This window comes from Natrix helvetica, assembly GCF_964273705.1.
Source record: "Natrix helvetica genome assembly, chromosome: 8".
Lineage (NCBI taxonomy): Eukaryota > Metazoa > Chordata > Lepidosauria > Squamata > Natricidae > Natrix > Natrix helvetica.
In genome coordinates this window covers 6,189,547-6,214,697 of record NC_138559.1, presented here as the reverse complement: position 1 = coordinate 6,214,697, position 25,151 = coordinate 6,189,547, and the positions used below count along the sequence as shown (strand labels likewise).

Sequence of the window (25,151 nt, the reverse complement as noted above, 5' to 3'; positions counted from 1 at the left end):
TTGGGAATTCTGCAAATATGTTGTAGAAGCTGTCACAAATGATTTATTTATTTGTATCCTGTCTTTATTGGCTGTGGGGAAGGCTCAGTGGATAAGACACTGGACTTATTGGGTGGAAAGCCAACAGCCCGGGTTCGAGACCCAAGCTCCACATGACAGGGTGAGCGCCCGTCTTCCCCTCCAGATCCTGCCCACCTCACAGTTCGAAAGCATGCAAACCCTAGTAGGTAAATAGGTACCCATATAGTTGACAACCGTTAGCAGAATAAACTCTACAAGGAATGTTTTATCTTACTTTATCCCTTTTATTATTTTTATGAACAAAGAATAGAATAGAATAGAATAAAGTAGGGTAGGGTAGGGTAGAGAAGAGAGTTTTGTCACTTTGAATGTATACTAATTTGCATACATTAAAATGAAATTACTTTGCATACAGCTCTCAAAGGGTCTCCACCTCTAATATGAACATAAACATGACAAGATATAAATAAATAAATATGCATATACCCACATATATTACATGACATAGAGAAACAAAACAGTCTAATTTGGATGTATATATGTACATGGTAAAAGGAACCAATCTTGCGAGTTTACCAGACGGATGGCGTAGGGAACACAGCTGTTACCGAATCTGATAGTCCTGCTAGAAATACTTCCAATCCTCCTCCATGAAGGCAGCAAATATGTTCAACCCTCGTTGTTGAGGACAAAAATGACAACGAAAGGCCAAGAAAAAGCATGGGCTTTTGTTAAACCCATATATGAACTCCCCCCACCCAAAAAAACCTATGTATTTATTTATATACTCCCATTTAGGTACTCCCCAACACCAAGACTCGTAGCGATACATAAATGGCTGCATAAACAGATAAGCAATAAATAAATGATGTCCCAAAGCATTTTTGAAAATACAGATTACACTTGAAGCTATAGCTCTTCAGGCTGGCTCCGTATTCATGTTCACTTCATTAAATGCAAAAGGAAAAAGATTAAATTTAGGCATGGGCCTCGGTGGCACAGTGGTTAGAGTATAGTACTGCAGGCTACTTCTGCTGCCTGCCAGCTGCCTACAATTTGGCAGTTCGAATCAAATCTCACCAGGCTCAAGATTGACTCAGCTTTCCATCCTTCCAAGGTGGGTAAAATGTGGACCCAGATTGTTGGGGACAACAGGCTGACTCTATAAACCGCTTAGAGAGGACTGTAAAAGCACTGTGAAGGGGTATATAAGTCTAAGTGCTTGTTGCTATTGCAAGGGCCAAGGAAGACACACTGGTAGGCACTTTGCAGTTGCAGGTGCCCCACTCGGGCTTCTTTGGTTACACCATTAGAGGAGGGAGATCCACAGAGATTTCTGGAGCACCCCTGAGCCTCCCCACTCTTAAGGTTTACCCCAAAAGAGGGGCAGCATCAATCAAACACACAAGCCCAATCTGTGTCTATTGCTCAGCAACGCACAAAGGCCGAAAACAAAAGCTGATGGACGCACAAGGTTTTGCAGCTCTTAGAGAGGAAGAACAAGGCTGTCGCCCCATTGAATCCTCTGCCAGCTGATTCAGCTTCGCTTCCACTACTGACTTCCCGTCCTTTCCTCGCTAAACATCCTAGAATTGTATTCGTGGCCTTCATTCATAACATAAAAGATTTTCCCTCAGCCTAGTCCTCAGCCTGTCAGGCTTCCCTTCCATCCTCAGGCAATGTCCTGTATTAAACAACTCGGGAGTCCAGCTGGTTGAGATGAGATCAGTTGGGGAAAGGCTGGTGAGATCAGAGCAAACCAAGAGCTTATGGCCAGGGGTCGGCTGCTACAGGTTCACCCAAGTTCAGGAGAACCTGTTGCTAATGTTATGCCCAGTTTGGAGAACCTCCAAATCCCACCCCTGGCTGGCCCTGCCCACCCCTTCCACCCCGCCCCTCCTAGGAGTCTCCACATGGCCCGTTTTGGATGTGAAGGCCTGCACGGAGGCTCGGGGATGGATAAAAACAGGCCTCCCAGAAGTTCCGGAAGGCCGGAAACTCATTTTCACCCTGCGAAGCCCGGGGAGGCAGTTTTCTCCCTCCCAGAGACTTGAGGAAAGCCTCCAGAGCCTGGGGAAGGCAAAAACGCCCCCCTCCATGGTGCAGGAGGCCGACTAGGCCATGCCCACCATGGCAACTGGGCAGAAAACCTATTGCTGAAATTTTTGAAGCCCATCCCTGGTTATGACCAGCTTTCCCATTCGCCCTCCCGTGAATTTCCTTAGACACCCAATTTGTGGATTTTCCATCTAGCTTTCTTTCTTCCCAGAGCATGAGGTCACTCTGTTTCAGACCATGTAATTTTCCACTTCTCATCGGTGCCACTGCCTCTTAACTCAGTGTCATCTGTGAATTTAATGCACTGCACTGACTGCTTTGTTTCTAGCGGCCGAGACGGTTACGTAAGTGAAAATTGAAATGCAAAATCCAGGAGTTTGGGCCACAACTTCCTTTAAGTTAAGGTTCGTCTACTGCGTTTTAAAGGTTTGCTTCTTGGATAAGTTTGATCAGAAACTTTAGGGATGAATGCTGCCACTATTCATAATAATAAACACCATCGGCATTGACAGAATACACATCGGTCAATTGCAAAAGATAGCTTTACTCGGAACAGCTTACATCCTGAGATGATACCTCTAACACATCAAACATCAACCCCTGCCTATCCCAGGTTCTTGGGATTAGAGTGGATAAAAGATAAAGGTTCCCCTGGTACATATGTGCTAGTCAGTTCCGACTCTAGGGGGGGGGTGCTCATCTCCCTTTCAAAGCCAAAGAGTCAGCGCTGTCCGAAGACGTCTCCGTGGTCATGTGGCCGGCATGACTCAACACCGAAGGTGCATGGAATGCTATGACTTTCCCACCAAAGATGGTTCCTATTTTTCTACTTGCATTTTTTACCTGCTTTCGAACTGCTAGGTTGGCAGAAGCTGGGACAAGTAACGGGAGCTCCCTCTGTTATGCGGCGCTAGGGATTCGAACTGCCAACCTTTCTGATCGACAAGCTCAGCGTCTTAGCCACTGAGCCACTTGGATAAGAGTGGATAAAAATGTCAAATCCAATCTGATTATCTGGCTGATTGTAAGATAAACCATGAGAAAGACAAAGAAACAAAAAAGGCTGGATAGTGGATGAAGAGAAGAGAAAGAATTGCAAAGAAAAGTAGAATAAGTAGAAAGCAAAAAGTAATACCAAGAGTGATAGTTGCCTTGGTTCCCAAAACAGCATTGATAAAAATCACCATCAGTCAATTGCAAAAGGCAGCTTTGCTTGCAACAGATGACATCCCGGGACAATATCTTTAATATTGTTAAACAATAACATCTGCCTATCCCAGATCTTTAGGAAGAACTTGGCAAGGTGGATAAAAATGCCAAATCCACCCTAAACATCTGGCTGACTGTGCGACCAACCCATAATAATAGTAACTGAAGCTAGTATTCCATGAAGGCTTACTGAGTACTGGAGAAACCAAGCTGGCCTACAAAAAAGACCAAATAAGGAATAGAGACATGGAAAGGCAAAATTATTACATGGCCAATACATTTTTTTTTTTAAAAAAAGCAGGCGAAGCAGATAACAAAACTTGGCAATGACTAAAAGGAAGAAAATTGAAGAAAGAGATGGGATAATTCTTTCTGGCTACAAACGGCCAAGCCTTAAGAACAAATGCATAGAAAGGCAGAATTGACCACACAGCAACAGGCAGCAAATGCTGCCTCAGCAAAGTCGAAGAAACAGTAGATCACCTGTTTATTTGCTGTAAGGAGATCGCCCAGACTGACTACAAACAGCAGCATGACAAAGCGGCAACAATGGTGCATTGAAATGTCTGCAAAAAAATACCTCAGCAAAGCCAAAGAAACAGTAGATCACCTGTTTAGCTGCTGTAAGGAGATCGCCCAGACTGACTACAAACAGGGACAGGACAAAGCAGCAACAATGGTGCATTGAAATGTCTGCAAAAAAATACCGCTGGCTGCAAGGAACAATGAGTGGGACCATAAAACAGAGAAATAGAAAATGAAGGAATTAAAGTGCTTTAGAATTTATATAGAACTCTATACAATTTATATCGAATTCGGGCAGAGAGGCACCTGCCACATAGCAACCCAGACTTTTGTCAGAATTGTCAACCGTTGTTGTTTAACAATATTAAAGACATTGTCGTGGGATGGCATCCGTTCCAAGCAAAGATATCTTTTGCAGTTGACAGATGGTGATTTCGTCAATGTTAAAGGTGTTCAAGGGGCAGATGTTTTGGAAAGCAAGACATCTGTCACTATTGGTACAACTTTTGCTTTCTCGTTATTCTATTTTTATTTGCAATTTTTTCTCTTCTGTTCTCCAGGTCCGTCCACTATCCAGACAAAAAGACAAAAAAGTCTAGACCAGGGGTGTCAAACTCCAGGCCTGAGAGCCAGATCCAGCCCACAGGGTGCTTAGATCTGGCCTCTGCGACAGCCCTGGAAACAGCAAAGAACTGGTCTGTGGTGCCTCTGCCAGCAAAAACGGAGCTCCATTTTCGCTGGAAGAGGGTTGCAAGAGGCTGTTGCAGCTGAAAACGGAGCTGGCGAGGACCGCCTGCAGCTCTCCCAAGCTCCGTTTTTGCTGGCAGAGGGTTGCAGGAAGCCATCACACCCGAAAACTTAGCTCGGGCTGGTTGAGGGTCTAGAGCAGGCGTGTCAAACTCAAGGCCCAGGAACCTGATCCGGCCTGCAGGGTGCTTAGATTTGGCCCATGGGGCCACCCTGGAAACACCGAAGGATCGGTCTGTAGTGCTTCTGCCAGTGACAATGGAGGTAGAGGGTTGCAGGAGGCCAACACAGCCGAAAACGAAGCTCAGGAGCCAGTGGTGGGTTCCTAACAGTTTTACTACTGGTTCACTGAGAGGGCATTTTGCCCTCTCTTCGCTCGTGCACACACCCACTGTGTGTTGCTGCGCATGTGCAGTTGACTGAAAACTGTTCTGTGCATGCATAGAAACATGCTGGCAATGGCAGAAGAGACTTGAGGGCCGCCATACCACTATCGGTTCAGTGGAACTGGGCCAAACCAGTAGAAACCCACCATCAGGAGCCTATTTTTGCTGGCAGAGTGATCAGAAGTGACATTGAGCTGGCCACGTCCACCCTGACCCCCCGAAGTTGAACACAACCCTGATGCGGCCCTCAATAAAATTGAGTTTGACACCCCTAGATAGTGAACATGACAGTACACAGAGACAGCAGAAGAGAAGAGAAAGAACTGGGGAAAATCACAAAATATAACAACCTGCCAACAGGTGTAAGAATGACTATGGCTGGAATGACGAACCTATGACATGCGTGCTACAGGTGGCACACAGAGCCCTCTCTGCAGGCATGCGGGCTGTTGCCCAGCTCAGCTTCACTGCGAATGTGCGCGCGCCTCCAACGGCCAGCTGGTTTTCAGATCTCTGCTGCAATGTGTGGGTAGTGGAGTGCATGCGGGAAACACATGCGGGGTCATACATGCATTTGCAGGCGCGGCCTCTCTTCACGGCCCATTTTTTCCCCCAGGAGGCTGCAGGGAGGCCTTCTAGGCCCAAAATTTGGGGCTGGGGGCAGGGTGCACACCGGGGGGGGGGGGGTGTCATGTGTGCCTTGCATTATGGGTGCAGGCACATGCCTCCGCTGTTGCGTGCGTGCACCTGCGCTTTCGGCACACAACGACATAAAGGTTAGCCATTACTGGACAATGGCAAAGGATAAATATAGTATCCATAGCGACTGGAGTCTTGCGTGTAATCCCAAAACCTCTGGAGCACCACTCAAAACACCTTCGACATTGACAAAATCCCCATCAATCTGTTGCAAAAGGCAGCTTTGCTTGGAACAAATTACATCCTACCAGGGTACTTTTAACACTATCACACAATATCCCCTCCCTCACCCAGGGTCCTTGAGCAGAACTCAATAAGTGGGTGGAAATGCCAAATCCAGTCTAAATATCTGGCTGACTGTGCGGTGAATCGTAGCATTTAACTTTTAAAAATCGGAACTGACTGAATGTACAGGAAACAAAACGTGAATATCAAAATAACGTAATAAAAAGTGGAAAATAGATAGCTGGCAAGGAAAAGCATCGCAGGGTCAATTTTTACAAAAGATGAAAGGGAAAGTGGATAAAGATAAAATCTGGCAGCACCTTAGAAAAATCTGTGCATTGACAAAAATTTCCATCTGTCGGCTATAAAAGGCCACATTGCTTGGATCACACATAGATTACGCCAACACATTACAACATCATATCACAATATCACGTTGTAGGTTCTGGGGAAGAACGAAAGCCGACACCAGCTAAAGAACTCGCAGTTGTGATTTCACACTGTTGTGTATTAAAAGAAACCTTCCCATTTCAGAGTTTTGCTGTCCAAAAGGAGGGGGATTATGAGCCATTCTTATCAAAATCAATGGCATTTTCCATACATTTTGTTCAAGCCAGAGGTGATATTCATCAGGTTTGGACCAGTTCTGGAGAACCGGTAGCGGAAATTTTGAGTAGTTCGGAGAACCTGTAAATACCACCTCTGGCTGGCCCCGCCCCCTTCTATTCTCTGCCTCCCGAGTCCCAGCTGATCGGGGGGAAATGGGGATTTTGCAGTAATCTTCCCCTGCCATGCCCACAAGCCATGCCCACCAAGGATACCACCAGAGGTGAGTTTCTACCGTTTTGCACTGGTTTGGGCAAACCGGTAGTGATAATTTGACCTGGATGGCAGAACCAGCAGTGACCCAGGCTGGCCATGCCCCCGAACTGATTCCTCGGTGTCCGCTGCCATTGCTGGCATGTTTTTTATTAGCTTTTCATGGTCTTTGCGCATGCACAGAACAATTTACAGTTAACTGCGCATGAGTGTCTGCTGCGCGTGTGAGCGTGAAGCGAACTGGCAGTAGGAACCCACCCCTGCACACCACGCCCACCAAGCCATGCCCACAGAGTAGTAAATTTTTGAATCCCACCACTGGTTGAAGTCAACCACAGAGTTCCTTGCTACAAGATGCTTAGAACTTAAAATTGAGAGCAACGAGGAAAGGACAACAGATCAAAAGAGAACAAAAGAGAAGAGTGAGGAAGTGTAATTATGCACAAGCTTCGTTCCACTTTGGGAAAACTGGGTGAGTCTCTTTTGGATGTCCACAAGACTTTCTGGAGGCTTGGTACCCATGCAAAATGGTTAAGGCTTGGACAGACTCAAGTCCTTTATGGTTTTGAAGGCTGGGCACAGATTTCTCTTGACTACTTTAAGAGTTACTCTATGGCCAGATTCACACAACATCTCACCAGATATTCACCTTCAGCCAGAAGTGGTATTCAGCAGGTTCTGACATGTTCTGGAAAACCGGTAGCAGAAATTTTGAGTAGTTCAGAGAACCGGTAAATACCACCTCTGACTGGCCCTGCCCAGTGGTGAAATTCACATTTTTTTACTACCAGTTCTGTAGGTGTGGCTTTTTGAGCGTGGCAGGGGACAGATACTGCAAAATTCCCTCCCCACTCCTGGGGGAAGGATATTGCAAAATCCCTATTCCCTCCCCACTCCTGGGGGAAGGATACTGCAAAATCCTCATTCCCTCCCAATCAGCTGGGACTTGAGAGGCAGAGACTAGATGGGGCAGGGCCAGCCAGTGGTGGTATCTGCTGGTTCTCCAAACTACTCAAAATTTCCGCTACCGGTTCTCCAGAACCTGCTGAATTTCACCCCTGGCCCCGCCCCCATCTATTCTCTGCCTCCCGAGTCCCAGCTGATCGGGGGGAATGGGGATTTTGCAGTATCCTTCCCCTGCCCCGCCCACCAAGCCATGCCCATAGAACCGGTAGTAAAAAAATGTGAATCCCACCACTACCTTTAACCCAGGTTGACAAGACACATGACCAGGTTAAAACAAATAAGCCATGTTTTGGCTTAACTAGGTGGCTTCTTTTGCATAACAGATTCAGACAATGGTTGAGTCCCGTCCCCTACCCCAAACTAGCAAAATCCATTTCAGCCTAATCGAATCCACTGTATGAATTGATCCCACCTTTCTCAGTCGATTGCCTACTCGATATACCTAGGGAATACGGGAACAGGAAAAAAATGTCCTGGAAAATGGTTTTTGTGAAGGTTTTCACCCTTTGGAGCTCATACAAAGATTTCAACCCCAGCTAACCTTGGTTTGGGTTTAACAAAGTTGGAAATACGTTAACAAAGCTAACATATTTGAATGGGATAGTATATTACTTGAGAGCCACCAATAGATGAATGAGAAATGAATATTTGGTTATAGATAAGGATAAGTATCAAATGAGAAAATATATGGGGGGGAAATGGAGGGGGAACTTGAAATATACTCTTAATGAGGGAAAATAACTGAGACTATAAGAAAAGGTTTAAAAATTTGGGGTGTATAATGATGTATAACTTTGTAATATTAATATGAGGATAGCTGGAAACCTGAACCAGGTCCACACTCTGCCCAAAAAATATGTTTTATGGAGGTGGGTGGGGATAACAATGAAATTGCTATATATGTATACCTTTAAGAGGAGAATGTATGTTAAAATTATTAATAAGAAAGATGTTTATTGAAATGTAATTATTAATATCATCAATATTAAATGGAGTTTGCTCAGACGCTGAAATACACCATGCAAGCGAAGTGGAGAGAGTGGACGAGAGAAAGGGAGAGGAGAGGAGGAAGAGAGGGGTTAGGAGAGAGGGAGCCGAGGGGAGGAAAAGAGTAGGAGAGAGAGAAGTAGTGGAAAGAGGAGAAGGAGAGAGGAAGGGGAAATTGAGAAGAGACGGATGGCAGAGGGAAGAAAGGAGGTGGGGAGAAGGAGAGAGGGAGAGGAGGCAGGATGGCGGTGGATAGGGGTATAATATGGTGTATGGAAAGCAGAAGAGCAAATGATAGTCACTGGAGGTTGATGGTAAGAGGAATTGATATAATATGGAATAACACAAAATAGTGCTGCTTAAGATGTAATAGTATATCTCTGGTTACTTGTATGAAAATGAAAATTAAAAAAAACTTTTCAAAAAACAAAGTTGGAAATGTTTACTTTCTCGCCCCCCCCCCCCCCAAAAAAAGCAAGGGGAGGAGAAAATCTTGAATACCTGGGACCTGTTCTATCCAAAAACGTCATTTTATCATTGCCCTATCGATGGTAGCCCTGAGTCACTGGCGAGACGAAAATAATCACAACTCTCAAATACAGTACTAAAAATCTGAATTATTGGTTTCCTCAAGGCACTGGCTTTTCAAAATTAGTGTTTCCTTTTCCAGCTGTTGCTGTCCTCCTTCCACCCTCCCTGTCTATCTTCTTTGCATGTAATTAACAGCGACTCCCAATTTAATTAACAGCTTCTAGGGAGCCCCAGCTAAGCCCACATCTCAAGTGCCACCAGAGCACAACTCTGGGGTGTCCTCCATTTATCTTCCCCCTCCCTTGTCAATAGTTTCCAGCAGGGATGACTTTCCGAAAGGGAAGCATGTCAAGCTAACGTTGCAGACGGCGAAGTTGGGTCATGCTTGTGGCTCCACTGCGGATGATGCTCAAGAGCCAACCATTCCAAAATGAAGGCTACAGTGGCTGGGTTGGACTTGCCCGCCAATGAGGGATGCGTCCCCAGATCTGAGAATGGGACAACCAGGAGAAGTAGCTGGAGCTCAAAATCCTTCACGAGGTCCAGAAGTTTTCAAAAGTAGACTGAACTGCCACTTGACTGGGATGGAATAAGGTCTCCTTGTTCTGACCTAGGCTTCCCAAGATTGTGAAGCCGACTCCTCGTCCCAATAAAACCCCTTTTATTTAGTTTAAAGTGAATTCCTCTCCAGGAAAGTCCAGGCCAACTGTCTTTCATGAGATTTCACCACTACAGACCTTTATCAGGCTTGGAGAGCTGCCAGGCCGATATCTTCCAAACTCCATGCTGTAGCAGCAATTACTTGACAAAAAGTCAGGAACAGCTCTTCGCCCCCATGAATTCAACTAATTGTCTCCTGCAAACTCCCCTCCCCTTTCGCTCCTCTTTATTTATCATACTGACCCTGTTTCCCCCCAATCCCCAAGGCAACATAGTAGTTGACTAGAGCGGGGGTCTCCAACCTTGGCAACTTTAAGACTTGTGGACTTCAACTCCCTGAGTTTTTTTGCTGGCTGAGGAATTCTGGGAGTTGAAGTCTACAAGTCTTAAAGTTGCCAAGGTTGGCGACCCCTAGATTAGAGGAATGGAAACTTGGGTGTCACCAGAAATCAGAATAGATTTCTTCCAGAAATGGAAGTCAAAGGCTGCAGGCCACTCTTTGGCTACAGGTTGACCAACCCTGGTTGAGGGTTTAGGGGCAGCAATAATTCTGCATTTCTCTGACGAAAGGTTGGAAACAAGCAGCAAATGCAATGACTTACACCCATATCGTGCTGGAACACACCTGTTAATATAAATTAAAAGCTTGGCAGGGTATGTTTTTGGCTTTCTGTTCTCAAAAGCTGACAACTGGCCAGGAGGATAACATTCTGGTTGAACCAGTACACAGGCTGGGTCGAAACACCAAGCACGTCCTCATCGTAGCTTCCTCCCCTCCTCCTCCTCCTCCTCCTCCTCCTCCTCCTCCTCCTCCTCCTCCCTCGTACCAAGAAAGTGGCAGAATCATGCATCTTACAAAGAGACTGGAAAATGGCCCAGCACCAACCATCTGGTGAGCCCAACCTAACATCCTCTCTCTTTATGGTTCTTTTCCTTCTTCTCAGTAAATAAGGATCTTCAAGAAGTTCTTTTCTGACCAAGGCTTCCCAAGAGCATGAAGCAAACTCCTTGTCCCGACAAAAAAAAAACACTTTTATTAGTTGACTGTGAATTCTGCTCATTCACATCCAGCAAAGTCTTTCAAGGGAGGATTTACAGTCACAGACCTTATCTGGCTTGGAGAGCTGCCAGGCCGATCTCCGCAAAACTTGGCAATGAGTCTCAGAGTGTCATGAGCCAATTAAGCGAACTAATGGTCTCATGCAAACTCCACTCCACTTTCGCTTCTTTTTTATTTCCTCTGGGAAGGATAATTCATCGTCCACCTGTGGCCTTCCTTCCAAGTCGACCCCTGTTCTTTAGCTCTTCCCTTTGTCTGGCAACTCTGCGCCTGCACACACTGGGAACAGGCTCCAGCTGTTCCTCTGCCTCACTGATGTCTGACTCCGAAGGCAGCTGATAACTGGCATAGGGCCCTGGCCCCCTCTCCGCCTCTGACACAGAGCCCTCATCAGAGCCTTCCCCAGACTCCACAACTGGCCCATCTTCCTCCCCAACCTCCTCACTGTCCAAATCTGCTGCCAGATCTGCTGGCCGCTGGCGGGCCACAACAGGTTCCTACTTGAGGCTCAATGATCTGGAGCTACCATGTAATCTCTCCTGGCACCTGGCAACCTCCATGCCCCAAACTGATTTCTTAAACTTCATTACTTCAAAAGCATTTGCAAGGCTGCAGGCACCGCTGCAAAGCTAATTCCACCCTGAAGCATCATCATCACCTTAGGTTTCCAGGCATGCCTCTGGATCGTGTCTGAAACGAAGGCCTTATTTAAAAAGAAGACCAACGAGATTCAGCCGTTGAAAAAGGGTTTGGTTAGAACGATGCTCATCCAGCCAGGGCACACAAACAAAAAACAATGACTGCCAACCTGCCTTCCATTAGGACCTGTACAAGCTTCCAGGGATGAAGCTCCCACAATTTCTGAAGGCAACTTCTGTTCCACGGGTTGATTGTTCTCAATGTCAAAAATTTTCTCCTTATTTCCAGGTTGAATCTCTCCTTGTTCATCATTCCTTGTCTGGCCGTCAGGTGCTTTGGAAAATAGCTGCACCTCCTCCTCACTGTAGCAGCCCCTCAAGTATTGGAAGACTGCTCTCATGCCTCCCCTGGTCCTTCTCTTCCGTAGACCAGCCATGTCCAGTTCCTGCAACTGTTCAGCGTATTTAGCCTCCAGTCCCCTAATCATCCTGGTTGCTCTTCTCTGCACTCTTTCTAAAGTCTCAACATCTTTTTTGTGTGTCTCATGATGACCAGAGCTGGATGTATTATTCCAAGTGTGACCTCAATTGTGCAGTATAAAGCATTGGCATATATAAAGCATATCACTTCTAGCGATCTTAATGCTTTCCCTCTGTGGATGCAACCTAGGATTGCATTGGCTTTTTTGGCAGCTGAACTCTGAAGAGGAGATTCCTGGCCAAGGAAACTATGGCCAACAGATCAATTAAGGCTCCAGTGGATGGAAATCTATCAAGGAGAGAAGCAACCTAGAACCAAGGAGAAATTTCCTGACAGCGAGAACCATTAATCAGTGGAACAGCTTGCCTCCAGAAGTTGTGGGTACTCCATCACTGAAAGTTTTAAAGAAGAGATTGGGTAACCATTTGTCTGAAGTGGTGTAGCGTTTCCTGCCTAAGCAGGGGGTTGGACTAGAAGACCTCCAAGGTCCTTTCCAACTCTGTTATTCTACCCTATCCTACCCTACCCTATTCTATTCATGCAAACTGATATGAGGTTGTTAGGGATTCAATGGCAGCCCTCAAATTTGCTACCTGATGTTCCTCTTTCCTTTACGAAATCCTGAGGCAGTGAGGGCGAACATTCTTCTGCTCGGGTGCCAAAAGGGCGCACGTGTGCATGCTCGTTTCCGAACTTCAGGTAGGCCCACTGGGCCTGTTTTTCGCCGGAGGATTTCCTGAAGACTGGGCAGGGTGAAAACGGCCCCACCCACCCGCCCTCCAAAAGGCCGAAGATTAGCTAGCCAGCATGCGCATGCGTGCTGGAGCTGACACAAGGCAACGCTACACGCACCCTCAGATATGGCTCCGTCTGCCACCTGTGACACGCGCGCGTCCCAGAGGTTCCCCATGAGGTAACTCTCCTCCTCTTCTTTTTGCTATTTTGCCTCTCATTCATGCCTTGGGCTCCTCTTTAAAAATGCTGAGCATTCTTAAAGAAAACATCCAAGGGCAATGATGATGATGATGATGATGATGATGCACCACTACCAGCACTGGGGTTGATTATATGACACTCAACCCAGCAATTCCACTCCTGTCTTCTCTGAAAACTGATGCAAGCTAGGAAGGAGGGAGAAATTAAGGTCAGGGAGCCACAGGGGAAAAATTAAACTGTTAACCCAAAGCAGCAGAATTGCTTGCCTTGCTGTTCCTATTGATGGGTGGAGCTACCTACCAACTTGCCGATTAATTCAAACTTCAAAGGCTTGAATGGGACGCTTCAAGAGCTTGAATATCGTGCTTATGTAACGTGGAAAAAAACCTAGGCATGTGCCTTTAAAGAAAGGGGGGGAAATGCAGAATTCTATTCCCATCACAGCTTCAGTGTTCTCCCCACCGTAACTTTAAAGACAGGCCTTCATTTCTTGAGAGTGAAAATGGAATTTGTTCCGAAACGCCAACGTGTAATTTGAAATAGCGAAGGAATCGAGAGAGTCACTACAAAATCTCACATCGTTTCCTTCAGATGAATAAGTATTAAGTTTAGGAACTCAATTATCCGTCTTAAAGTCACCAGAACTGTAGTGCTTTTATGGAAACCTCTACAAGCAGGGGTGGGATTCAGTCGGTTCAGACTGGTCCGGGCGAACTGGAAGCTAATTTTACATCTGATCCGCTGAAACAATAGTTGGAAGGGCTGGCTGGCCCCGCCCACCCTGCCCCTCTCCTTCCAGGAGTCTCCACTCAGCCCGTTCATCATGCCAGGTAAGTGTAGGGCCTGCGCGGTGGCTCTGGGAGGGCGAAAAACGGGCCTCCCACAAGTACCAGAAGTCTGGAAATGTGCCTCTGGACCCTCCTGGAGGCTCTAGAGTCTGGGGAGGGTGAGAAATGGGCCTCCCGGGAGTTCTTGAAGTCCAGAAATTGGTCTCTTTCTGGCCTCCGGAGGGGTTCCAGAGTCCAGGGGAAGCTGTTTTCACCCTCCCAGCAGCTCAAGAAAAGCCTCCGGAGGCTGGGAAAGGCAAAACACACACACACACACACAGAGCATGGTACAGGAGGCCAAGTAGGCCACACCCACCATGGCCACGCCCATCCAGCAACTGGGCAGAGAACCGGTGGCTAACATTTTTCAATCCCACCCTGGTCTACAAAATGCTCAATAAAATGCTCAATAAGAGTCCCATTCCCGTTTCTGCTAACAGCATGTTGCATTCAATACAACACGTAGTGCTGTGTAAGGATGATGCTCACTTAGATGTTTGGTCCGAACGTGAGACAAAGGAAATGAAAATGAGAACTATCGAAATAAAATTAGATGCAGGAGATGACTAAGCTGCAGTCCGAGGGAGGGGTCAAATGCATCACTAGTCTCGAGTCCCTTCGTGCCCACAAGAGATCTCAGTCCAGCCCACCTTGAATTCCGTTGACTCTTTATCTACCGCCAATTCGCTTTGACCGTTAGTAGTTCAGATTCTCGCAGAGCGCGTTAGCATACAATAAACGTATATCCTTTCGGATTGCCTGCACTCCTAACTTCCTCAACTTGACAGTAAGGATGGAACTGAAGAATGCATACGACTCTAGATGACATTTTAAGGGGGAAACATCTGCAGACATCTACTTGTCATGTCTGTTTTTTTATCAATGCCGTACACAATCCAGAAAAACGATGCTATCTCTGGGAACTTTTAGCTCTACAGTTTGGGATGAAGACCCTTTGAGTGGTGTGGGAGTAGGAAGAGATTTCCAAAGAAAAAAACATTGCAGACTACAGGAACCATTCGCACCACTCAGGTGACCCTGAGGACACAGATAAACCTCCATGTGGCCTCAATGACCCTCTAAAAGGATGCAAATGACCAGCTGTCTGCAAGGAATATAAATCCTTCTATTGCCCACCATCCGGTCAGAACTGAAGAAGCTTCTTGGATGAGAAGTGAAACGTCTTCAAAAGAAATAAAAAACAAGAAAGTCCAGTTGCCTCTTGAAAAAAGCACCTTTGGGACAACCAGACCTGGATGGCTGAGAATCTCCACAGACTTTGAGTCTCTGGGAATACACAATAACTTACCGTGGTAGGGCACCGTTTTCCTGGGCACCAAGTTCCACCAGTTGCTGACCGCAGAGGCCTCCGTGCCAAGTACCAGCGACGTTAAGAGAAACATGCTAACGAACACTTGAGGAACCATTCTGCTGGGGAAGGAAGATTCCCACCGTAGTCCAAGGAAAACCATCCACGCCAAACGGCTCCTGCTGCTCCTGCTCTTACAATCCTGGTTCCTTTCTTCCTCAGTTGAGTTGGCCTGGCGAGAGGGAAGAGGCAAGGGGTTAGTTGGCTAAGGTAGGGAGTCAACCAGTTTTCCAAAGCACCAAGGCATGGCTAGCCTAGTGAAGAGAAGGACCAGTAATCTTCCAATATTTGAGGGGAAGCCACAGAGAGGAGAGAGTCAACCTGTTTTCCAGAGCCCCCGAAAGCCAGACAGGGAACAATGGATGGAAACTGAACAAGGAGAGATTCAATCTAGAAATAAGGAGGAATTTTCTGATTGTGAGAACAACCAACCAAGGGAACAGAAGTTGCCTTCGGAAGTTGTGGGAACTTCATCACTGGATGCTTTCAAGAAGAGACTGGACTGCCATCTGTCAGAAATGGTGTAGGGTCTCCTGCTTGAGAGGAGGGTTGGACTAGATGACCTATAAGGGTCCCTTCTGTTAAGCTGTTACAGTGGCATCAACCACATGCCCAGCGTCTCAATGGGAAGGAAGGAAAGTGAAAGGGAAGTAGGGCTGCGTGGGAATAAAGGAAGCCCCGAGGGAGTTTCCGTTCAGGTACCAGTCTTCTGCTCAGAGGCTCAAGGACCCTGGTGATTCAGCCAATGAGCAACAGGAAGTGGAAATTTGAGAATCCCCGTTTCCCCCCACCCTCCTCGGCCTCCCCACTCCTTGCTAGCCCACACGCTCCCAGTTTCCCAGATTTCACAATCTGGCTTCCTGTATAATCTCTATTTTAAGGGAACAGCTTTCTTTTTAAGTTTCCCAGAAAAGCTGGTCTGGATGGAAGATGGACGGGAGTGTGCGTCCCAGAAATGTAAGCAGCGCATTAAATCAAAAGAAACAAATGGCGCTTCTAATCTCATCGTTCCAAGTTACAACAAGGAGAATTTCCTCCCCTGTGCTTTTATGAGACTGGAAATGAGGACTTTGACGGTGGGCAATTCTGACAGCAGAAAAGGGGAAAAAACAGATTGGTGAGATAGACTGTGCCCATTCTCTTCCCCCAAAATGTTGGTTCCTCCCCCCACAAAACAATTGACCTCTCCAAAGCAGTGTCAGTTTCCACAACAGTTGTTACAAACTCTTTGTTTGTTTGTTTTTAAAAAGTTTTTATTAAACATTTAACCTTTAAAAACGGGAAAAAAACAAATACAGAAAAAACAACACACACACAATATAAAATAGTTTTACAGCCTTCTGCATCGGCTTACATTTTTAGCTTTTATAGCTCTCTGTTCTACATTGCCTTCCGATCGGTTTTAACATCTACAATAGTGTAATAACAGTTGTATTCACAGTTATAACAATAATAATTTGTTCATATCACCATTACATTATGGTCAATACTTTAAGTTTGATAGTAATTAGCAACTTTGGTTAATTTTTATTCAATACTAGTTTAGAAAAAGCAAAAAAAAGACCTCTATTTACTGTTTTGGCTTCTGTTTTCTAGCCCCTTATACATTCTATTCCATATTTTATAATAATCTGATTCTTCTTTTTCTTTTAACTCCACACTCTTAAACACTCTTTGAACTTGTTTCAAGAGAGGGACTATCTCATGCAACTCTTTTCCTAAAGAGTTACTAAGTCAAGCAACAACGACAACAAATAGCATCTTCTATCAATAAATGCTTTGTGAATGAGTACCCAAAATGTAGAGACCAACCGCCTCATCGCAAGATCAGTGGCTCAGTTTTCCCCAAACCGATAATTCTCCAAATTATGCCTGGATATATAAAGCTCACGATTCTCAGATTTCTCTTGCAAGAGGTTTGAGCATCGTTAAGATAGATACACCAACCAGAAAGGGTGTAATAAATTTATCTCCCTGTGGATATCTGCACTGGATTGCAAAAGCTAGTTCTACAGTCTCCTAAGCAGATTTTAGTCATTCAGGATAAGTATCAAGCCTGCTAGATATGGAGTCATTGAGATGCATTCATGCACTTCTTTTAAAATATGGCTCATACGATGCTCAGGAATAAGCAAGTGGATGGGGAGGGTGTTTCTTAGGGGAAGAGGGTGCATGAAACAGGAGAAAAATTGGTTTATTTCAGACTCAAAACAACCTTTTTTGTATTGGAGGCTCTGCCAAACTGTTCCAATTCAACACAAACACAGATAAAAGGTAAAGGTAAAGATTCTCGTCGCACATACGTGCTAGTCATTCCCGACTCTAGGGGGCAGTGCTCATCTCCGTTTCAAAGCTGAAGAGCCAGTGCTGTCCAAAGACATTCTCCGTGGTCATATGGACAGCATGACTAAATGCTGAAGGCGCACAGAACGCTGTTACCTTCCCACCAAAGGTGGCCCCTATTTTTCCACTTGCATTTTTTACATGCTTTCGGAAATATTCTGACAGTGAGGAGGACAATCAACCGATGGAACAGAATTTGCCTTCGGAACTTGTGGGGGCTTCATCCCTGGAAGCTTTCAAGAAGAGACTGGACTGCCATTCTCTCAGAAATGGTGTAGGGTCTCCTGCTTGGGCGGGGTTGGACTAGATGACCTATAAGGTCTCTTCCAACTCTGTTAATCTGTTAAAACAATACTGTTTCACTCCATGCACAGCCTCGCAACTCCCCCTGTCTCATCTCATGTAAGAAATGCAGGTGCTAGAAAAAGGGGGGAAATTATTAATGTAATACTTTAAATGTTTTTAAAAGCTTTAATCATTGTAGCCCTTGTTCCACCGTGCCTGTGAAAACCACTTCTGTGCGAGGAGTGTATATTTTAACCCTTCTCAACTTTCCTATCTCTCCCAGGCGTTTTTCACAAGGCTGCTTCAATCTTCTTTTTTCTTAAAAAAAAAACGTTTTTACTTAAAAATAAGTTGCATCAAAAGCTGGTGAGTTAATCCAAGCATCCCTTTGAAAGGCCCCGATTGGTCCTTTTCAAACACTTGGACCAGCAGAAATGTTTCTGGAACCTGCCCCTTTTTTGAAATATTCAAAAGTTCAATTTTCTGACGTGGCAACTAACTGCACAGCCCCGGTCCGGTTTTTTCAAGGCGGCTAGATGCCAGTTGGATTCTGCAGCAGCTAGCAATGCCTCTCTCCAACTGGCAGAAAAAGCAAGCAGAGTATGATTATTGTTGTTTTATTTTTTTGCACAGGATATACCTACTCCAGCTAGCCTGGGGTTTTTTTTTCTCCCTCCCCCCCAATCGCCTTCCGTCAGAACATGCAGGAAAGTTACTTGTTTTCCTACAGGCAGGCACTAGACAGCAGAAGCTGCAGATGGGCTAAACTTCAGTTGAATTGACCCAGGGTCATTTTTCAAGATGCGGTATTATTTACCCAGCTGATTGTTTGAAGCCCAGCTACTGACGTTGATGGGAGGGCAAATGGCCCAGGAAGGAATGTGCAAAAACAGCAAATGGAGAAGAAGGAGGAGGAGACCTTTCCTACCCAGTCTCAGCTTCGGAATATTTTTGCAAAGGAAGCACAAAACTTTCGAACGGCTAAAGCAACTGGTCAACCCTTCCCAGTCCGTTTTCCCCCTTCTTATTTCCTCTGTGCAAAAGTCTTTGTTTTTGCTCCTTGCTCCCTCCTCGCCACTTACGCGACGGGGATGCTTGGACAGATTGGGAGAACCAAATCCAGTTCCTCTATAAACCAACGATGTTCGTGTTTCTGAAGTTACTTCTGATTAACAGATTAGCAGAGTTGGAAGGAACCTTATAGGTAATCTAGTCCAACCCCCTGCTCAACCCTCTGCTCCAATGGGAGGTCAGTCTCTTCTTGAAAGCCTACACACACACACTCTTTTTATGTGTTTATGGCTATGTTTTGCTTATTTATATCCATTTATTTGTACCATTTTTTTCCATGTGTTTTCATACTCGTTTCCTTGTACTTGATGACAAATAAAAATAAATAAATAAAATAAACTGAACCCCGAAGGACATTTTTCTTCCAACAATAGGATTTACAAAATCCGGGAAGGTCTTTTGGGGGGAAGCCCCCCCCCCCCCAAATTTCCCTCTTCGGAATCTCTTGCCAACTCAAAAGGGCTGGGATTTTTCATGGCTTGGAAAAAGTGCATTTGGTTCCAAGTTGGAGATGGACTTTTGTTTCAGGAGTGGAGGGGAAAACTTTCCAGAACATTTACTGTCCCCTTGAAAGCTTTATGGCAGGAACATTTCCAGGCCAAAGGCCATCCTCCTCCCCAAAATGGGCGAGTCCGTGACAAACACACTGGGTGAGGCCAAAACACAAACAGCCAAACAGACATCTTCCTTAATACAACTGATACGCCTGCTCCCAATTTAATTTAGCTCAATCCAGCTGATTGGATCCCCACCTGCAAAATAATTTGCTCCATCCAGGATATTATTTTGCTGCTTTTCTTGATTCAGCTTTGTGTTTCTCTCTGTTTCTTTTGTATTGTTTTTGTGGGGTTTTTGTTGCATTGTTCTTTGTTTTGAAATGTTTGCAACAATTGGTGCTTTTTATTTTATCTTAATACAAACAATCCATCTTCCATTAAACAGTATGTCGTCCTGGTCTAAATGTTTTGTGCAACAACAATTAAAATTTGCAATCATATTCATTATTTAATCTAGTCCTAGTTTAATACCAATACCTTAAGTGTCTAATACTATAACAACCCTCTTCTTGGTTTATTTAACTCTATTAATACATTTTCTATATTTTACTCCTCTACTTTTATTTCTCATTCTTATATTTATTCTCTAACCATTGATAAAAGGATTCCCATATAGTATAATAACCAGTTTGCTCTTTCTCTTTGATTGCCAGTGTTAATCTGTTCATTTCTGCACATTCTGTGTTTGCAACAATTGTAAAGCCAAGCAGATTCCCTCTTCGTCCTCCTCCCCCATTAAAAAAACAAAAACAAAAACCCAAACATGTGGAGTGTTTGTGGTTCACACCCAAGCGCTGGATTTTGTAGAAATCAGGAAGTAAGGGTAATCCTTGTTTCACAAGAGTTCATTTAGTGACCAAAGTTACGACGACACTGATAAAAGTGACTCATTACCATTTTTCACAGTTACGTGATCAAAATCCAGACCTTTGGCAGCTGACATTTCTTATGACTGTTGCTGTTGTCCCAAAATCATGTGATTCCCCTTTGCAACCTTCCGACAAATTGGGGAAGCCGGATTCACTTAACCACCTGGTCACTAGCTTATCAACTGCCGCGATTCCAGTTAACAACGGTGGCACGAAAGGCGGTACCATGGGCCAGAACACACCAAACAAATGTCTCACTCAACGACAAACATCAAGGGCATAATTGCGGTCGTATGTCAAGGACTATCTGCAGTTTTTGCACTTTTGTTCTCCTGCACCTCTTTGCTCAATGTTGGAACGTTTATATCAGGGGGAAATGAAACAAGGAAGCGAAAAAACATCCTGGTTTTTGAAAAATCACCTGCAAGAGGAAGCAAAGGGCTTGGCTAGACAGATCAGTGGCCCAGCCCCGTGATTTATAGATTGGGGTGCCGCTCTTCCCATAACCTTCCCCACGTACACAGATGAGCAACTGGCCCTGTCACCTCTGTAGTACGATAGGAGTTATTTTCCCATCCTCGTCCCATCAGCCTTTCCTGGCTGCTTCCTTCTAAGATGGTGAAGGCTAACCGTGTTGTGGTTGCAAGCCAAAAGCAGGGGCGCAGGCATGAGATAGCACGGGCGCATGCCAGTTGTGGGTTCCCGATCCCGTCGCAACCGGTACGCTGTGACGGGGCCAGGTGTCCACCATGTGCGTCTGTGGTGCGCATGCATGCGCACTACCGCCCTGAGATGCTCCAGCTGCTCGGCAGAGCATTGCGCAGGCGCTGTACACTGCATGCGCAAATGGCCCAGTTGGGTCAAATACAGGTAAGGAGGGCAGGCAGGCGGGCGGGCGGGCCCTCCGTAGCATTATACCAGAACGGCACCTGGCGCTCCCAGCAGGCACCAGTACACCCATACTGGGGTGTACCGGCTGTAACCCACCCCTGGCATACACCCCACCCCCTGCGCATGCCGCATGCCGCAAACATAATGCAATGCACGTTTAACCCCCCCGCGCATACACCCCACCCCCTGCGCATGCCACGTGACCCTCCCTGCACTCCCCCTGCATATGCGCATATCATCCCCCCCTCCCATTTTGGCCTAGGCGGCCTCCCTGCGGCCTCCTGGGAAGAAAAATTGGCTGTGAAGGGGGGGCCGTACTGTACCCCCTGCAAGTGCATGTGTGATCCCTGAGCCCCCACGCATTCGCAAATGTCTCCCACATGCCCCCCACAACCATTTAAAGGACCATTCCATTTCCATCTTTTTTCAAAAAACCAGGCACTGAGTGGTACCACCATTTGTATGGTAAAAAGTTTAAGGACCAAAATAAAGGACAAAGCAGGGTGTGTCTGTTTTTTTTAAAGGACATCTTTCTAGCTAAAGGAAATCTAGATTTTTAAAAATAAGAGGCTGTTGTCTTGTAAAGCTTTGCACAAATTGTTCAGAGAATCAAGTTTGGCTTTTGCAAATGTTCTCGGATGGAGCCACCGGATGCCTTTGGCTCCCATCAGGCCCTCTACCAGGCCATCTGGAGGGGTCAAGATGCACACGTACACACACACAGACACACAATCTCTGATCTCCCTGGGGGATACCTTTCTCCCAACCCCACTTGACTTGCTTTTTTGAAACCTTATTTCCATTTCCAAAAAATGTAATTAAATGGAATGAATGTGATGCCCACGAGGCACTCATAGAAAATAAAAAATAATAATGGACAGGGAGGGGGGGGGGAAGGTGCAGCCCAGAGCTGTTTGAAAGTCTACCCCCCACCTGTCTTAAAAAAGGAGACAGCCAAAGAAGAGGCTGCAGAGAGAGAGAGAGAGAGAGGAGGGGCAGAGAGAGATACACAGAGAGAAAGAGAGACAGAGAGAGACACACACACACAGAGAAAGAGACAGAGAGACAGACAGATAGAGAGAAAGACAGATAAACAGAGACAGAGAGATACAGAAAGAGAGAGAGAAAGACAGAGCGAGACAGAGGGACAGATAGAGAGACAGAGAGACAGACAGACAGAAAGAGAGAGAGATCAGACAGAGAGACACACAGAGAGAAAGAGACAGACACACACACAGAGAGAGAGAGGCAGAGAGAGACAGAGATGGACAGAAAGAGAGAGACAAAGACACGGAGAGAGAGAGACAGATAGAAAGAGAGAGAGACAGACAGATAGACACAGAGAGAAAGACAGAGAAACAGAGACAGACAGCAAGAGAGAGACAGAGAGAGAGAGAGATCAGACACACAGAGAGAAAGAGACAGAGAGAGAGAGAGAGAGAGAGAGAAACAGAGACACAGAAAGAGAGAGAGAGACAGACCAAGAGAGAGACAGAGAGAGCTTCTCCCCACAAGGGCCATTGGACTAAAGTATTCTCAACTCGCTCTTCAAACCCAACGTGCACCTACTTGCCCCAAACAACAGCGTGACCAAACTTGCATGGGCTACTCCACACGGTCTCCAGAGGGCCTCCCACTTTCCTCTAAACAACGGGATCTCCGTGGATGTAATTATAATGATTTAGATGATTTACTTTTCCCTCGTTCTTCTCGTTAAGCGCAGGGAATGGGCTCCTGCTCATGGAGTCCCCTGGCCAAGCGATGCAAAGGAAGATTTTTCGCAAAGATCTGCAAATGAGGCATTAGGGCGAGACATGGAGCAGAAAGCCAACTTTTTAATTTTAGCTTTAATCAAGCTGAAATCTGGATGCAGAGATTTAGCTATGGAGCGAAGGCTTTCTGGAGAGAGGGGTTTTGGTCGCCTTGTTGAAAAGCCTCTTGCAAAGTGGAGGAAAAAAGGAGGGGGGAATTGCAACTGGTTTTGAAGAGCAGGTAGGACTAATGGCCGTCCATGTGTGGCTGTAGCATGAAGAGGCAAGATAGCAGATAACAGATGAACAGAGTTGGAAGGGATCCTGTAGGTCATCTAGTCCAACCTGCTCACCCCCCTCCTGCCCAAGCAGGAGACCCTACACCATTTCTGACAGATGACAGTCCAGTCTCTTCTTGAAAGCTTCCAGGGATGACGGTGCCACAGGTACTGAAGGCAACTTCTGCTCCATGGGTTGGTTGTTCTCACTGTCAGAAAATTCCTCCTTATTTCCAGGTGAATCTCTCCTTGACAAGTTTCCATCCAATAATCCTTGTCTGACCTTCGGGGGCTTTGGAAGATAGATTGACCCCTTCCTCTCTGTGGCAGCCTCTCAAATACTGGAAGGCTGCTCTCATGTCTCCCCTGGTCCTTCTCTTCACTAGACTAGCCATGCCCAGGTCCTGCAACCGTCCACCGTAGGTTTTAGCCTCCAGTCTCCTAATCATCCTGGTTGCTCTTCTCTGCACTTTTTCTAGAGTTTCCACATCTTTTTGATAGTGTGGTGACCAAAACTGGATGCAGTACTCTAGGTGTGGTCCTACTAAGGGTTTATAGAGTGGTATTAGTACCTCACTTGATCTTGATTGTATCCCTCTGTAAATGCAATTTAGGATTGCATTGGTTTAGGGTAGAGGTCCCCAAACGTGGCAACTTTAAGACTTGTAGACTTCAACTCCCAAAATTCTCCCATTTCAACTTGTGGAGTTGAAGTCCACAAGTCTTAATGCTGCCAAGTTTGGGGACCTCTCGTTTAGGGTTAGGTTGGCATATCCTTCTGGATGATGGATTGGCTGTTATAGGTAGTCCTCAACTTACAACAGTTCATTGAATGACCCTTCCAGTTACAACAGCTCTGAGAAAAAGGGACTTATGACCGTTTTCCACACTTATGATAGTTGTTGCATCCCCATTATCACATGATCAAAATTCAGACTATTGCCAATGATTCGTATTTACGATGGTTGCAGTTTCCCGGGTCATGGGATTTCCCTTTTGCGACCTTCTGATAAGCAAAGTCAATGGGGAAGCCGGATTCACTTAACAACCATAGCAAGAAAGGTCATAAAAGGGGGGCAAAACTCACTTAGCAACAGTCTCGCTTAGCAACAGACATTTTGGGTTCAATTGCGCTTGTAAGTCGAGGACTACCTGCATTGTTCAGTTCAGGATAACCTGGCCTCTAGGCTAACAGTGCAAGTTCTTCTTTCTAATTTCATTTCACTGGCTTGTTTGAACTGAAGCAGCCTACAAGTCCAACGAACAATCAGCGCCACACCAATGGAACGGCTCCATGCATTTTTGGCCCAGTATTCTCTTAAGGGGCTTTGCCGTAACTCTAAGATCAGATCTTTGCTCGGAAGATTCTCCCTCCTCTCACCCTTCTTTCAGACTCTCGTCTCGCCTTTCGGAAGAGGTTTTGAAGCATTGTTGGGTATTTAGGAAATCTGAAATGTTTCTGAATATTAGTAGCTCGGATTGGTAGTTAGGATGTTGGTCTGAGCCCTGAGCTTGGCAATTTGGTTGCAAAGGTTTCGTCACCATTGGGGGAGACATCATCAGGACGTTTTGAGTTGTGCTCCTCTGTCAGAACACGGGTCTTTATATACCTTTTTATGAGATCTCATAAAAGGGTGTTTAAAAACCCGTGTTCTGATAGACGAGCAGAACTCAAAACACCCTGACGATGTCTCCCCCAATGGTGACGAAACCTTTGCAAACAAATTGCCAAGTTCGGAGCTCAAACCAACAGCCTAATTTAGGAAATCACCGAGGCTTGAAACTGCCAAAAAAAATCTGCCTCTTCAATCTGGATGGAGTCCATCTCCTGAGCCCCGAGAGGTCTTGGGGACCAGGCAGGAGTTCAAAAGAATCTTTCAGCAAGTTCACCGGCTGAGCCAGCCTGAAATTTGTCTATCAACCTCAGGTGTACAGATAAACAACACCCCCCCCCCCTCTTTT

General features: G+C 45.8%; 1 protein-coding gene across 2 annotated transcripts in view; it reads right to left on the bottom strand.

Annotated features, from left to right (window-relative positions):
- Nucleotides 1-25,151, bottom strand: part of SEMA4C (semaphorin 4C) — a 97,757-nt gene that overhangs the window by 54,060 nt on the left and 18,546 nt on the right. Inside the window, exons 1-2 of one of the 2 annotated variants that reach the window (XM_081960743.1) lie at nt 18,855-18,874; nt 15,085-15,316 (exon numbers count right to left, since the gene is read on the bottom strand). In XM_081960743.1, the coding sequence (XP_081816869.1) occupies nt 15,085-15,247 (163 nt within the window). In that variant the 5' untranslated portion in view covers nt 15,248-15,316; nt 18,855-18,874. Of the gene's footprint in view, nt 1-15,084; nt 15,317-18,854; nt 18,875-25,151 lie in introns of those variants that run through there. The other variant, XM_081960742.1, reaches the window with a different exon arrangement.